This window comes from Poecilia formosa, unplaced genomic scaffold, assembly GCF_000485575.1.
Source record: "Poecilia formosa unplaced genomic scaffold, Poecilia_formosa-5.1.2 Scaffold1148, whole genome shotgun sequence".
In the NCBI taxonomy this organism is placed as follows: Eukaryota; Metazoa; Chordata; class Actinopteri; order Cyprinodontiformes; family Poeciliidae; genus Poecilia; species Poecilia formosa.
Genome location: NW_006801087.1, coordinates 11,311 through 24,401, shown reverse-complemented (window position 1 = coordinate 24,401; position 13,091 = coordinate 11,311). Strand labels below are relative to the sequence as shown.

Genomic DNA, 13,091 nt, shown 5'->3' with positions numbered 1-13,091 from the left:
AAATTTTACCAAGTATTTTGTCGTGAAAATAAATTAGAACACTTGAAATAAAACAAAACTAACTTACAAGTGATCTTTCAGCAAAATATGAGCTTATTTTAAATGAATGATTCCTTAATATTGATTTAAAATCATACTAGATGTAAGTGAAATAATCTGCCAGTGAAACTAGATTTTTTTTTTAATCAATATTAAGGAATTATTTACTTAAGACAAGTTCATATTTAAGTGCATAAAATAAAAAATGGTGAGTGAGGAAAATAAAACATATTTTTGATGCATGAAGCTCCATGTCACTATGATGATCAATTGTCCCAGTAATTACTGTGATAAATGTTAATATTGTTGTGAGATCATCTTCAAATAATATGCCTACAGTGATTCACGCTCTCAACGTCTAATAAACTTTAATTTTGTAAAGAACATTTGGGAAAATGTCCAAAATTAAACACAAACAAAATTAGTAAAGAAAACAGAAATAAAAATAAACGTGTCTGAAAACAAAGTTGTCATTCAAAACATTCAGTCATCAGAATGGAAACATTTTATTAACTAATTAATTTCTTATTGTGAAAGGGTTAGCTGTGTTGATGGATCTGAATTAAGCATGACGATCGTCAGACTTGCAGGTTTATTTTTGGTGCCCTTGGACTCCCTGTCCATCCGTCCGTCCGTCCGTCCATCCGTCTGTCTGTCCTCCTTCAGACAGTTTAGTAACAATGTCATGAATTCCTCTCCAAATCCTCCACTGGCTCTCGACCCGCCGCTGTTCAGATCCACAATCTGAGAAATTAACTTTAAAATCTGACAACGAAAGGAACTGAAAGTCTGTTGATTTATTAAGACAGACGGTCTCAGGGGACAAATGTCTGTTTTGATTAGTTCATTTCTTTTAGTTTGATCAGCTCTGATGAGGTAACGGTTTATAGTCTAAGCTGCAGTTTGTTAAAGTTTCAGTTAATTGAGGCAGAGAATAGATGGGGTGACATCAGAGTATTTAGGTATAAATAGCAACCAGCCAAAATGCTTAATGTCTCCATCCCAGATTCTTTCTTCCAAATCAAATTAAAAGGACAGCTGGTGTCCGAGTCTTTCCCTGCAGGGTAACAACACTTTTCTGTCCTCTCGTCCCTCCAGCCTCGACTGTTTACATCCAGTTAAATACAGACGGCCTTTTTATTTATATGTTTTTACATTTAGTCAGACTAAACTTCCTATTTTCATGTCTGGTAGGATTACCTAAGTTACTTCTGTTTGCTAATTGCCAAAATAATAAGAAAGAATTTAACAATAATGTTTTAAATTTCTCAAAATTAAAAAGTTTACACATATTTTTTCTTTATATTTAGTTTACTTTTCTTTAAAAAAAAAAAAAAAACTTTCCAAACTAAACCAGGAAAATATTCACACCTAATCCAAAAGTTTTATTAGACCAACGGCACAGGAATATTAATGTTGTCAATATTATAATTTCTCCTCCCACAAATAAATCTCAATTAATGACACTAAATAAAGCCATGGGACAGATATAAAGCACAAAGGAAATACTTTTGTCATTTGTTCATCCAAGTTCCCACAAAAAAGAGGCAATTTTTAAAATTCCTTAGAGAAAATTAATTCACAGCATTTTAAAAAAAGGGTTTTTGAAGAAGAACAGCATTTAAATGCACTTTTAACTTTCCTTGTGGATAAAGTTCCAATTCCTCCTGACAGAGCTAGTCTATGAAATGAAATAAAATATCAGCCTTATATAGCGCTTTATTAATTATATAATCTGCCAGTGAAACTAAAACTTTTTCATCCATATTAATAAATTATTGACTCAAAACAAACTCCTATTTCTTGCTAAAAAGTTACTTACAAGTTAATTTAGTCTTATTTTAAATGTACTGAGCTATTTGCACAAGTAACTATAAATACACTTAGTAATATTTTGTGTTTTTGCAGTGAGCAGGATATTTACTAGAATCTGGAAAAACTGCAAACAGTGAAGAATTTTGGGAGGAAGGATCTGTGTTAACGCTCCTTTGTGGGCTCCGGATGCAGCAGTCTGTTACTGAAAGAGCTCTCAGCTTCTGAATGAAGCCTTTCTGCTGAATTTCATATTTCTGCTTTTCTCTCCAGAGTCACCATGTCTTTTCCAGAAGAACATGGGTGAGCCAATCAAATCCAGCATTCAGTATTTATATCACTACAGTCTGTTTTTAAAGGCCTGTCTGATATTATCTCTTATTTGCCTCTAGAGGCCATCAGGAGGGTAAGAATATTCACTCATTTTTTAAATAAATGTACATCTTTTCTCTCAGCTCTGTCTGACTGCTGCTGTGTTTTTCTGCAGATGATGAAGAGGAGCAGGGAGAGGGAGGTGAGCCTGGTGCTGTGAACAATCAGAGGGTTATTATTAAACTTTATAATACAGGAAACTCTACAGTACTAGGGCCATGCTAAGAAAGGAAAATATTTGAATAAGAACAAATTTATTAAACTTTATAATACAGGAAACTCTACAGTACTAGGGCCACGCTAAGAAAGGAAAATATTTGAATAAGAACAAATATGAGAATAAAGTCATAATATTACAACTTTATTCTCAGATTATTTAGACTTTATTCTTGTACAACTTCATTTTTGTAATGTTATGACTACTATATTTTCAAATGTTATTACTTTTTTGTCATTTTTTGTCTGTTAAATTATGTAAGGTGATCTTGAGTGTTGAGAAAGGCACCAACAATAAGATGTAATAGTATTATTACAACTATATTCTCATAACATTTTGACTTTATTCAAAAGTCATTACTTTTTTTCATAATACTATGACTTTGGTCTCACAATATGACGATCGTTAAATTTTTATTTTTATGTTTTCTTAGTGTGGCCCTAATTATGATTGCATGTTAGAAAACAAAAAAGTAAATTACTGCCAAAAAACTCAGAAATTGTAATCTGAGAAATTTTCTTTTAAAACCCCCCCCAAAAAACAAGAACCTCCTAAAGTTGAAAATTTGCAAGAAAAAACTAAAAGTTTATGATTAAACTCAGAAATTTTCTAGAAAAAAAACCCAGGAAGTTTCTGAGCACCATAAGTTGAAATATTTTCACTTTTGAAAATTGTCTGTTTCAAAAGGGTGAAAATGTTTGACTTTTTGAGCCTGGAAATTTCCATGTTTTTTTCTGAGTTAAATCTCAAAATTTCTGAATTTTTTGGTTGAAATTTACTCCTTTTTTTACTTAATGGTGAGTTTTATCAAAACAAACCCAACTCATTATTTCTGCTGCTGTTCTGGTGACCATGTCAAAGAAGAACGCCCCCGATACAAGTAAGTTAAATACTGTCCATGTTTACATACAAATAACTAAAACATGAATATTTAATGCAAACACGTGTTAATATGTTGTAATATTTGCTCAGGCCATTGGTCACACAACTCGCAGCGCCAAAAATCCCAGAAGGAGAGAGGGTTGACTTTGACGTACGTTCCTTCAGCTGTAAGTTATAAGAAAAGCATCCAAATCACTCATAAGTGACCCTTTGTGTTCCTGCTGTCAGGATATCCACAGGAAGAGGATGGAGAAGGATCTGCTGGAGCTGCAAACTCTGATTGATGTTCACTTTGAGCAGAGGAAGAAGGAGGAAGAGGAGCTGGTTGGACTCAAAGACAGAATTGTAAAGTTCCTCTGGTTTTTCCCCCCAAACAAAGATTCTGCATGACTGTTGTATGGAAGAACATTAGGGCCACTGAAAACACAAAAATATAACTTTTTTTTATTCAGAACTCAAACTTTAATCTCATAATTCTGACTTTTGTCTTAAAATTCTCACTTTTCCTCAAAATTCTGACTTTTTTAAATTTTGAATTTTTTCCTTAAAATTCTGACTTTTAATGTCAGAACTCAAACTTTTCTCAGAATTCTGCCTTTAATCTAAAAATTCAGACTTTTTTGTCAGAATTTTGAAAATGTTCTCAGAATCAGAATTGTTTACATTGTTTGTGCACCATGAGGCAAATTTAGTCTTAAAACTCAAATCTAACTAAAAAATTTGAGACGGTCTTTCAGTGTGAATAAATTGCAGGTTTACAAATCCTATAAAAAGGAAGAAAACCTTTGTGTAATTATTTTCATATGATAACAGAGAAACGGGCAAATACTTAAGGATATTTGGTTATATATTTGGATTTTGACACAGATTGATACAGAATTAGAATTCTGAAAAAACATCCAGATTTTTTATTTTATTTTATTTTTCCCCCAGTGGCTCTAATCCTGTTCCGTCCTGCTCTGACTGCATCATTCTGTGTTTTAACGTTTTAATGTAGGAGAGAAGGAGAGCAGAGAGAGCTGAGCAGCAGCGTGTGAGAGCTGAAAAAGAGCGAGACAGACAGACACGGATTGCAGTAATTATTCTAAAATTACAGGTATCATTTTAAAAATCTGCTCTGCAGAGCTCAATGTCTCAGATTAACTTTTTCAGGAAGAACGACAGAGGAAAGAGGATGAGGAGGCGAAGAAGAGAGCGGACGATGAGGCCAAGAAGAAGAAAGTGCTCTCCAACATGGGCGCTCATTTTGGAGGATTCCTTGCAAAGGTTGATGGGATTCTTTTTGTTTTTAGTGAAATAACAACTACAGCTCTAATAATTACAGCAACATTCAAAATTTATTGTCACAATTTGTTGTAATTTTCAAGATTATGGCTTTCAGATGACAAAAGCCCAAAATTCAGTTTCTCAGAAAACCAAAATATTGTGGAAAAGTAAAATATTGGAAACTCTTGGTGTCACATCTTTATCAGCTAATTAACACAAAACAGGAAAATTTAGTGGAAGGAAAAGTTTCCAAGAATGTTTGGATATAGCACTCTGAACTTTTTTAGCAATGACCTTTTGTGACTTAAGAGTATGAAATGAATCTATATCATGAGTTTCACTTTCTGACAAGAGTTTTTTGCGTGTTTTTTTTTTTCAAATATATTCAAATGCCTTCATTATATTTGCGTAGAAGTAACTTTAGCAAGCTGTAGAAGGTGTAAAACCTAATGAACACTGTTCTGATCAAAAACGTAAGTGACAATTTAAATAAGACTTACTTTTTAGGCATAGTTCATGAGCTCTCAACCATTACAGAAACTTAACATTAGCTTGACTAATCATCCCAGACCCGGTTCTGTAAGTTAAGCTTGTTTTTCCTGCAGGAAGAACAAAGAAGAGGCAAGAGACAAACGGCAAGAGAGATCAAGAAAAAGACTCTGGCAGAGAGACGGAAGCCGCTGAGTATTGAGAGCCTGGAGGAGGACGGCCTCAGGTGGTTCATTTTCAGCATTTCGTTTTTACTGTTTGCACAAAGTGAGTCTGGAAAATTCTGGAAATAATTTAAAAAGCCAATCAGATAATTGTCGGCTCAACTCCATGTGTTTCAGAGAGAGAGCCAAGGAGATGTGGGAATGGATCTATCAGCTGGAATCAGAGAAGTTTGACCTCACTGAGAAGATGAAGAAGCAGAAATATGAAGTAAATCTTCATCTAAGCACTGCAAAAACAAATATATCTTAGCAATTATTTTTGGTTTAGTTTATAGTGGAAATATCTTAGGACTTGACATGAGACAAAATTAAATTAAAAGTACATTTTTGGTGGATATAGAAGTTTGTTTTAAGTGAATAATTCCTTAATATTATGATTATTCGGCTCACAACTAGATCTTTTTCTTGTGTTTTGTAAGTGTATTTTCACTAGAAACTAGACCAAAAATACTTTCTAAGTGTTTCTGTTTTTGCTGTGAGAAAATATAAAGTTTGTTTCCGAAAGATGAGCTAACTTGTGACACTTGACTCCACTTTGTTTTTCAGATCAACGTCCTTCTGAACAGAATCCAACATGCTCAGAAATTGTGAGTCAGCCATATTTGATTCATGCACAGCATTTAGTTACAGAGTCTTTGCAGATAGGAAGCAAAATCACTAATATAGCAGAAAAATAACAGAAGTACGTTTATTTTTAAAACCCTCACTGACAACTGATGGAGTGTGTTGTGTTAGACTCACTTTGCTAGAAAAAACACAAATCCTTACAAGTGACTTTTCAGCACTTGTAGCATCAAAAATGACTTGTTTTAAGAGAAACACATAATCTGGTGAAGAACTAGTCATTTTTCATCAATATTCAGGAATTATTGACTAAAACAAGCTCCTATATCTTGATGAAAAGTTATTTGTAAGTTAGTTTTGTCTTATTTCAAGTGTACTAAGATTTTTGCACTAGACACTAGACCAAAAATACTTGGTAAGATTTTGGTTTTTGCAGTGTTGTGATCTGATTTACTGCTTCTCTTGTCTTATTGCAGTAAGAAAAACCATGGGAAGGGGAAGGTTGGAGGCCGATGGAAGTGAGGTTTCCCACATTTGCACAGTGGAAAATAAGGAGAAGATTTTTTCCCAGCTTGAGATTTAGCTGTAGTAATTTTATTGTGTTCAGCTCTTCAAGTTTAATTGCCCATTTAGTTAATAAAACACATGCTTCAATTAAACAGTGGTTTTTTTTGTTGTTCATATAAACTGAATTCACAACTTAAATTTTCTGCAAATAAATTAACAACAATAAACAGTTTGAAAAAGTTCTTGATAGTTTAAAATCCATTGAGGCTGAAAAATCAGATACTTCCCAAATATAAACTTATTCTACCATTTTAGAAAGAATTGGAATAAACAAAACAATGGAAATTATCAGGAAAATGTATTTATTTTTCATTTATAACCTAACATTAGCATGTGACAAGTTAATGTGAACAAAAGTTTTGAGAAAAAGAAGTAGAAGTAAGAAACATCTTATATAATCCTACTTCTCTCAAAAAGCTAATTTAATAAAACATGAGGAAAACTTTATGTTGTTGCAGCAGAAGCAGCTTGCAGATCTGTGCTGAAGAAAAACCGTCTTCACTTCTTCTGCTGAACGAAAACGGCGTGGACGCCATCACTGGCGCCCTCACACCAGGGTTCAAATCCTGCCTTTAGCGCCAAATTCGCCACCGTCTCTGCAAAGCCCGCTTCCTGCTCCTTGTTCAGGTCCAAAATGTACCTAAAAAGCACACACACACACGCATGCATGCACAGTTATGTTTTTATGTCTTGCGAGGACTTCACATTGACTTCCATTAATTTTCTGCAGCCTAACCCTAACTCTAACCCCAACATCACACACTTAACCCATACTCAAATAAAAAGTCAATTCACACTTTGGCCCTAACACTATCCCCTAACCCATAAACAGCATTTCCCAAGAAAATGTCCCCACAAGGAGCAGTGGTCCCCACAACCCTGCATTGTAGACACAAATAGGTCCCCACAATGATATAAAAACCGAGTTCACACACACGCGCGCACACACCCACACAAACGCAACTTAAATACAAACACTGCAACCACACACAGTGTTAGTTAATAAGCAAAATGAAGCACCACGACTACAGAGCCCCACTGTACTCTTGGTGACAATGCAGTTGTCATGGTAACAAGCCATGTTACTATAAAAACCCTCACTTGGCCAGCTCCACGACAAGCACAGCGTCTGGTGCAGCAATCTGTCCCATCATGGGGTCCAACTGGTGGACGCAGCTTTACAAACAGAGAGACAGAAACCTGCTCAGCAGCCATATCCATAGTTCAGGATGACACAAAATAAATCCTCTGTTGTTGTTTACTGATGCTTACCTGGCAGAGAAGTAAACAGAGTTGAAGTAGTGGCGGTATTTCTGCTTCTGTGGCAGCTTTTGAAGAGAATCTAAAGGCAGAAATGTGACAGAGACGCCGCTGAGGTGCATTAAATCTGAAGAGGAGTAAAAGAAAATTTATTGAGTCGGTTTGCATTAATAAAACGAATGGAATAAAGACGATGACAACATAAGATTATAAAACAATTCTTCTACATGTACATTCTGACATGTTTCAGATATCTCTGTTGCTTCAGTTATAATTTGACGTTTTACCATTAAGTGATTTTTGCTGACTCAGTGTGGGCGCTTCCTCCGCCTCTGTGTCTGTATGAGAAGCAGAGAGACGGCGCCGCCTGCTGGACAGGGACCGGAACAACTCCTGCAGGTTTGCAAAAGAGATATCCTGGGCCGTCTATGGAGGCGATAAGAGGAAAAAACGATAAATAAAAAAGACTGTAGTCTTCTTCAGAATGTGAGCACCTTCAATATAAGCTGAAAAAAAATTATAAATGGTTTGCAAACTTTTATGAATTAAATTTTAAAATGTGAAACCATATTTCACTGCAATTATAACTGTGAGTTGGCTTTCAAATATGTATTTACTTCTTATTCCAGTAAAAGAAATGAAAGCCTCCAAAGTGACCAAATGTGAAGTGTTTGACAGGCAATATTTGCAGCCATATTTTACATTGAGGTGTTGCCCATTCTGTGTTTTCAGCAGCTTCTTGTCGTCACTTTCAATACCAAAAGAAAGATAAGGGCTGGAAACGATGTCTCCCCAGTAGCCTCGAATGCCAATTTTGTCTCCTTTCTGCTGAGGCAAAAACAAAGATTTAGATTGTTTATTTAATTTCAGAGCTCTTTAGTCCACCAAAAACAAATATGCACGAACCTTATTAAAAACTCTTGTGGAGAGTAAAGTGGGGTTGGTTGTTTGGTAGATACCTTCCCTCATTTCGAACGCCAAACCCTTTCCTCTCCATTGCACATACTGCTGTTTGCTGATGACTCCACACTGCTTAGAGAAAAACCAGGAAGAGTTCATCACTGTAAAAACTCAAAATATTATCAAGTATTTCTAGTCTAGTTTCTTTACAGCAAGATACAGAAGCTTGTTTTAGTCAACAATTCCTTAATTTTGATGAGAAAATACTGCTGACATTGACAGATTGTTACACTTATAACATGGGAAATGTCTTGTTATACGTAAAAATGATCTTCTAGTGGAACTAGTGCTGCTACTTTTATCAATATTAAGGAATTATTGACTTAAAACAAGCTCATATTTTTTTGCTGAAAAGTTATTTGTAAGTTAATTAAGTCTTATTTAAAGTGTAATAAGATGTTTGCACAAGAAGTATACTTGATAGGATTTTGTGTTTTTGCAGTGATGTAGGCAATTAGATGTAGACATTAAAATACAGAAAAAGAACCAGTTCCGTTTTCTTTTTCTTTTGGCAACATAAACAATAAAGTGTAAAAATTCTCCATCACCCCTTTCTCATGCAGCTTCATGGTGAGGTCCCAGTCGAAACATCCCTTCTTGGAGTCGTAGCGGGTACCGAGATGCTGCCTGACCCGATAATCCCAGGCTTTGGACATGATGACCGGAGAAGTTTGCTGGATCCACAGCTTGAATATCCTGGCTAGCTCATCCCGCTCCTTGAACTGGAAAAACATTCAGTTTTAGCGGTTTTACTGGAAATAAGAGATCAATAGTTGCACAGTTCACCTTCAGGAGTGTTGTGTTCAGGCAGGCGTTCATGGGGTCCTCCATTGTTTCAGTGACAGAGAGAATGAGTTGTGATGCGGCTCGCCGCAGCGTCTCTTCTGTCTGACTGCGGATTTCCGTGTTTCCAAAAAGCTCCAAGAAAACTTCAGTCCTCTCTGAAATCAAAACATTTTAGAGCGCCGTGGCTTTAATAAAATGATAAACTCGTCATCAAAGCAGCTCTCACCATTGATTCCCATCTTTTCCTGTGATGTCAGCGTAACGTAGAGGAGCAGCAGCTGCCGAGCCACAACATCCATGCTGCTTTCAATCACCCACATCTGCAGAACAGAGAACATGTGTGACTCCTGCTGCGCGGATCTGTGCAGATATCTGTGTTTAATGTAGGAGTTTAAGGGAATAAACTGCAAAAACACAAAATCTTACCAAGTATGTTTGTCTACTTTCTAGAGAAAATATTTTAGTTCACTTGAAATGAGACAAAACTAACTTTTCAGCAAGAAATAGGAGCTTGTTTTAAGTAAATAAGTAATTAAGTAATATTTCCACTGGTAGATTACTTCACTTAAACATTTTGTTATAAGGAATTTTTAAGTAATTATTGACTTAAAAAAAAGCTCCTACTTCTTGCTGAAAAGTCACTTGTAACTTCCTTTTGTCTTATTTTAAATGCACTAAGATAGTTGCATGTGAAACTAGACCAAAATACTTGGTAAGATTTTGTGTTTTTGCACTGAATGGCTCACATGAAGGTTTTGCTCGACTGGAGAATCCATAATAGTCTTCAGAATATGTCTGGGATCCCCGCTGCCAACCAGCAGCACATTCATTTCTCCATCAGATTTCACAGGGCCTGGATAGACGGCCAGAACATGAGTTTACACATTATAAGATATTCATTTAAGACATATATTTCAAATTTTAGCATTTTAGGGGGTACAATAGTGGTAGCACCAGATTTAATTCAGGATAATTGTTTATAAATAGAATATTAGATTAAATCAATTTATAATTCAAAATATGGGCCTAATGGAAAGCAGGCCCATATTTCAATGCTAAATTAAAGATTGTTGTTTTCAAATATTAATATAAAACAGTCAAAGAAACTTGTGTTTGTCACAATAACAATCAACATCTATTACTAATATATTGTCTTACTTTATTTTTTGTATTATCTATAGGATTAACAAATGTTTTTTCTGTTATTTTTATTATTAACTTTTATTTCTGAATGATACCTTAACGCTTGTTGATATGAGACCCTTTATGAGGTGTAGAACCACACATTGGGAACCACTCCACTACACGGCGCCCAGTAGAATAATCCCGTTATGAATACCCATAATTCTTTTCGTTTATTAGATAAAAATGTAAACATCCTGGCGCAGCTTCTCACCCAAACTGAGCAGATTCCGGGCTGGACTGAAGCCCCACCAGGAGACCCAGCCCGCTCCTTCAGACACCCGACCTGCACTCATCCTAACAGAAACATGGGAACCATCAACCTTCAGCTGGGTTTCACGTCGACGCTGAAACAAGGTAGCGACAGCCGAGACGCAACTTCGATCATGCTAGCGGTATGTAGAATAAACTAATGTAATATCGTTAGAGTCTTGTCTGTCAAAGGATTATAAAGTATTGGTGGTAAGGACTCACCTCAGTAACAGATCTGGAACATCCGGGGAAATGTTTGAGTTTGGTTGCTAGGTAACGGTCTCAAACTTAGTGAGGATGTATGGAGCTAAATTGGTGTCCATTAACTTGCAAAGTTCGTAAAAATAAATAAATAAATAAATAAATAAATAAATTAATAAATAAATAAATAAATAAATAAATAAATAAATAAATAAATTAACAAACGAAAAAATTGAAAGTGAAAATAATTTTGGAACAACAAAGTGAATGTTTATTCAGGTCATATATTTAAATTCAAATCCCGTTTAATTAATTTTTTTTTTTTTCAATTTAAATTTTTTTCTTTCAGTTTCAACATTTTTTGTTCAGTTTCAAATAATAATTATTATGTTTATTTATTTATTTACGTTTTTTTTAAGAACAAACTTTATGGCCCTAATTTAACTCCAGGAAAATTAGATGGCAACTCACTCTTAGGAAACACCCTTAGACTAAATCCAAGTAGTTAATACTTATTTTGATAGGTTTTCACTTATTTTACACATAGTTTAAACTTACTAAATTTCTGCTTAATAAACTGCAGAGCCCAAGGTTGGGGCTGACCCAGCTGTATCTAAAAGTGAAAATAGCAACTGTACAACTGTCAAAAGATTTTTTTTATTTGGATTTTAGAGGAGTCTTTTACACAAAAGCACAACATAATAAGCCAAAACGCCAACAGGACTTCACATAAAACAAGAGTCCACAAACTATTCTTTTATATTTAAGGAATTTCACAGAACCTGCATATTTACATTCACGGTTTTTAAAATTTTCAAATTTAGATTTGGTTTATAAAGTGTGAAGGAAAGAGGAAAAGCAAAAACAAACTTGTTTGTATTGTACACAGGCACATCGAAATACAGACTAGTGACAGATAAATAAACTCTTATCTCTAGATTACGGGGTTCTGTAACGATTCGGGTCCAAATGTCTATAAAAGGAAAAAGTCACGTCCAATCAAATTGTACCCTGAGGATTCGGGTTTTCTTCAGAAACTACAGCGCCTTTATTCACTGGACTGTGAAACAGAACAAACAAACTGAGAAGACATTTCAGATTTGGATCAGGGTCCGGTTGTTAGCGAGGTTTGGCTTTGAGCGCCGCGTCCACCTCCTCTTCAGGCAGCAGGGTGTGCCACTGCGCTACCGGGCGTCGAGGATTCGCCAGCATGTCGGACCAGTGGCGCAGGCCCACACCAGTCGCCCCGTAGCCCATGAAGGTCTTCCCGATGGGGTCATTGCTGCCCAGCTTGTCATAGTCGTACACGGTGATGACAACCTGCACTTTCTGGAGAAAAACCCCAGCAAAATTATGAAATCACTTAATTACACTTTAAGATGAGTGACACTGCAAATAATGTCACTCATTATTTGCAATGAGTGACATTATCCTATAGTAAACATTATAGGACTGAACACTGCAAAAAAATAAAAAAAATAAATAAAAATCCAAGTAATTTTGGTATAGTTTCTAGTGCAAATATCTTAGTACCCTTGAAATAAGACAAAACTAAACTACAAGTAGCTTTTCAGCAAGGTACTGAAGCCTGTTTTAAGTCAATAATTCTTTATCTAAAGGCTTCAAATAATTAGCCAATTAATTTTGGCCCATAATTTTGGCCAAAATGAAAAACCTGGTTCTAGTTCCGGTGGTAAATTATGTCTTATTATAAGTGAAAATAATCTGCTAGTGGAACTAGTACTTAAGTTAAAGTGTACAGATACTTACATTTTGCATTTAAGATGAAAAACTTAATCTGTCTAGCATAGTTTTTAGTTTACATGTGTCAAACTCAAGGCCCGCGGGCCACATGTGGCCCGCCATGTCATTTATGTGGCCCCCCCATTAGACCTCAGCATTACCGGCACGGTGCTCTAACCCGCTGAGCTTCCCTACCTTAGAAACTGTTGAGTTTCCATGGATTTAAGAAGAACTTACATGATCTTACCACAATGAAGATTTGATAAAAGTGCTTA

General features: G+C 35.4%; 3 protein-coding genes across 9 annotated transcripts in view; 1 reads left to right on the top strand and 2 right to left on the bottom strand.

Annotated features, from left to right (window-relative positions):
- The first annotated feature begins 1,695 nt into the window (after nucleotides 1-1,695).
- Nucleotides 1,696-6,529, top strand: LOC103132596 (troponin T, slow skeletal muscle). 3 transcript variants are annotated; one of them, XM_016667468.1, is made up of 12 exons: nucleotides 1,696-2,154; nucleotides 2,244-2,257; nucleotides 2,339-2,365; nucleotides 3,305-3,320; nucleotides 3,413-3,473; nucleotides 3,551-3,667; nucleotides 4,320-4,397; nucleotides 4,475-4,588; nucleotides 5,194-5,303; nucleotides 5,419-5,509; nucleotides 5,848-5,888; nucleotides 6,342-6,529. In XM_016667468.1, the coding sequence occupies exons 1-12, from the start codon at nucleotides 2,132-2,134 to the stop codon at nucleotides 6,385-6,387; spliced, it is 738 nt and encodes a 245-aa protein (XP_016522954.1). In that variant the 5' UTR covers nucleotides 1,696-2,131; the 3' UTR covers nucleotides 6,388-6,529. The 3 variants fall into 3 exon arrangements, with proteins under 3 accessions (XP_016522954.1, XP_007544473.1, XP_016522953.1); XM_007544411.2 differs by having other exon boundaries at nucleotides 3,302-3,320; XM_016667467.1 differs by lacking the exons at nucleotides 1,696-2,154; nucleotides 2,244-2,257; nucleotides 2,339-2,365 and having other exon boundaries at nucleotides 3,218-3,320.
- Nucleotides 6,530-6,744: 215 nt separating this feature from the next.
- On the bottom strand, nucleotides 6,745-11,177 carry dnaaf3l (dynein axonemal assembly factor 3 like). 4 transcript variants are annotated; one of them, XM_016667470.1, is made up of 12 exons: nucleotides 11,095-11,177; nucleotides 10,835-10,917; nucleotides 10,185-10,291; nucleotides 9,665-9,758; nucleotides 9,439-9,593; nucleotides 9,201-9,374; nucleotides 8,599-8,721; nucleotides 8,395-8,520; nucleotides 7,980-8,118; nucleotides 7,705-7,819; nucleotides 7,534-7,608; nucleotides 6,745-7,072 (listed from the first exon to the last, which is right to left on the bottom strand). In XM_016667470.1, the coding sequence occupies exons 2-12, from the start codon at nucleotides 10,914-10,916 to the stop codon at nucleotides 6,931-6,933; spliced, it is 1,332 nt and encodes a 443-aa protein (XP_016522956.1). In that variant the 5' UTR covers nucleotide 10,917; nucleotides 11,095-11,177; the 3' UTR covers nucleotides 6,745-6,930. The 4 variants fall into 4 exon arrangements, with proteins under 4 accessions (XP_016522956.1, XP_016522959.1, XP_016522957.1 ...); XM_016667473.1 differs by having other exon boundaries at nucleotides 8,395-8,517; XM_016667471.1 differs by having other exon boundaries at nucleotides 10,835-10,967; nucleotides 11,095-11,176.
- Nucleotides 11,178-11,710: 533 nt separating this feature from the next.
- LOC103132594 (synaptotagmin-1-like) overlaps nucleotides 11,711-13,091 on the bottom strand; it is a 9,805-nt gene continuing 8,424 nt past the window's right edge. For both annotated transcript variants that reach the window (XM_007544408.2, XM_016667469.1), the window contains one exon: nucleotides 11,711-12,402. In XM_007544408.2, the coding sequence (XP_007544470.1) occupies nucleotides 12,193-12,402 (210 nt within the window). In that variant the 3' untranslated portion in view covers nucleotides 11,711-12,192. The remainder of the gene's footprint in view (nucleotides 12,403-13,091) is intronic.

What these genes read in the sequence shown, in the direction of transcription:
- LOC103132596 (XM_016667467.1), top strand. Translation starts at nt 3,235, where the DNA reads ATGGTGAGTTTTATCAAAACAAACCCAACTCATTATTTCTGCTGCTGT. An exon ending in ACAGACAGACACGGATTGCA is followed by an intron (nt 4,398 to 4,474) that starts GTAATTATTCTA and finishes TAACTTTTTCAG; the next exon opens with GAAGAACGACAGAGGAAAGA. An exon ending in TGAAGAAGCAGAAATATGAA is followed by an intron (nt 5,510 to 5,847) that starts GTAAATCTTCAT and finishes TTTGTTTTTCAG; the next exon opens with ATCAACGTCCTTCTGAACAG.
- dnaaf3l (XM_016667470.1), bottom strand. Translation starts at nt 10,916, where the DNA reads ATGAGTGCAGGTCGGGTGTCTGAAGGAGCGGGCTGGGTCTCCTGGTGG. An exon ending in TGAACACAACACTCCTGAAG is followed by an intron (nt 9,375 to 9,438) that starts GTGAACTGTGCA and finishes ATGTTTTTCCAG; the next exon opens with TTCAAGGAGCGGGATGAGCT. An exon ending in CTTGTCGTGGAGCTGGCCAA is followed by an intron (nt 7,073 to 7,533) that starts GTGAGGGTTTTT and finishes TGTGCTTTTTAG; the next exon opens with GTACATTTTGGACCTGAACA.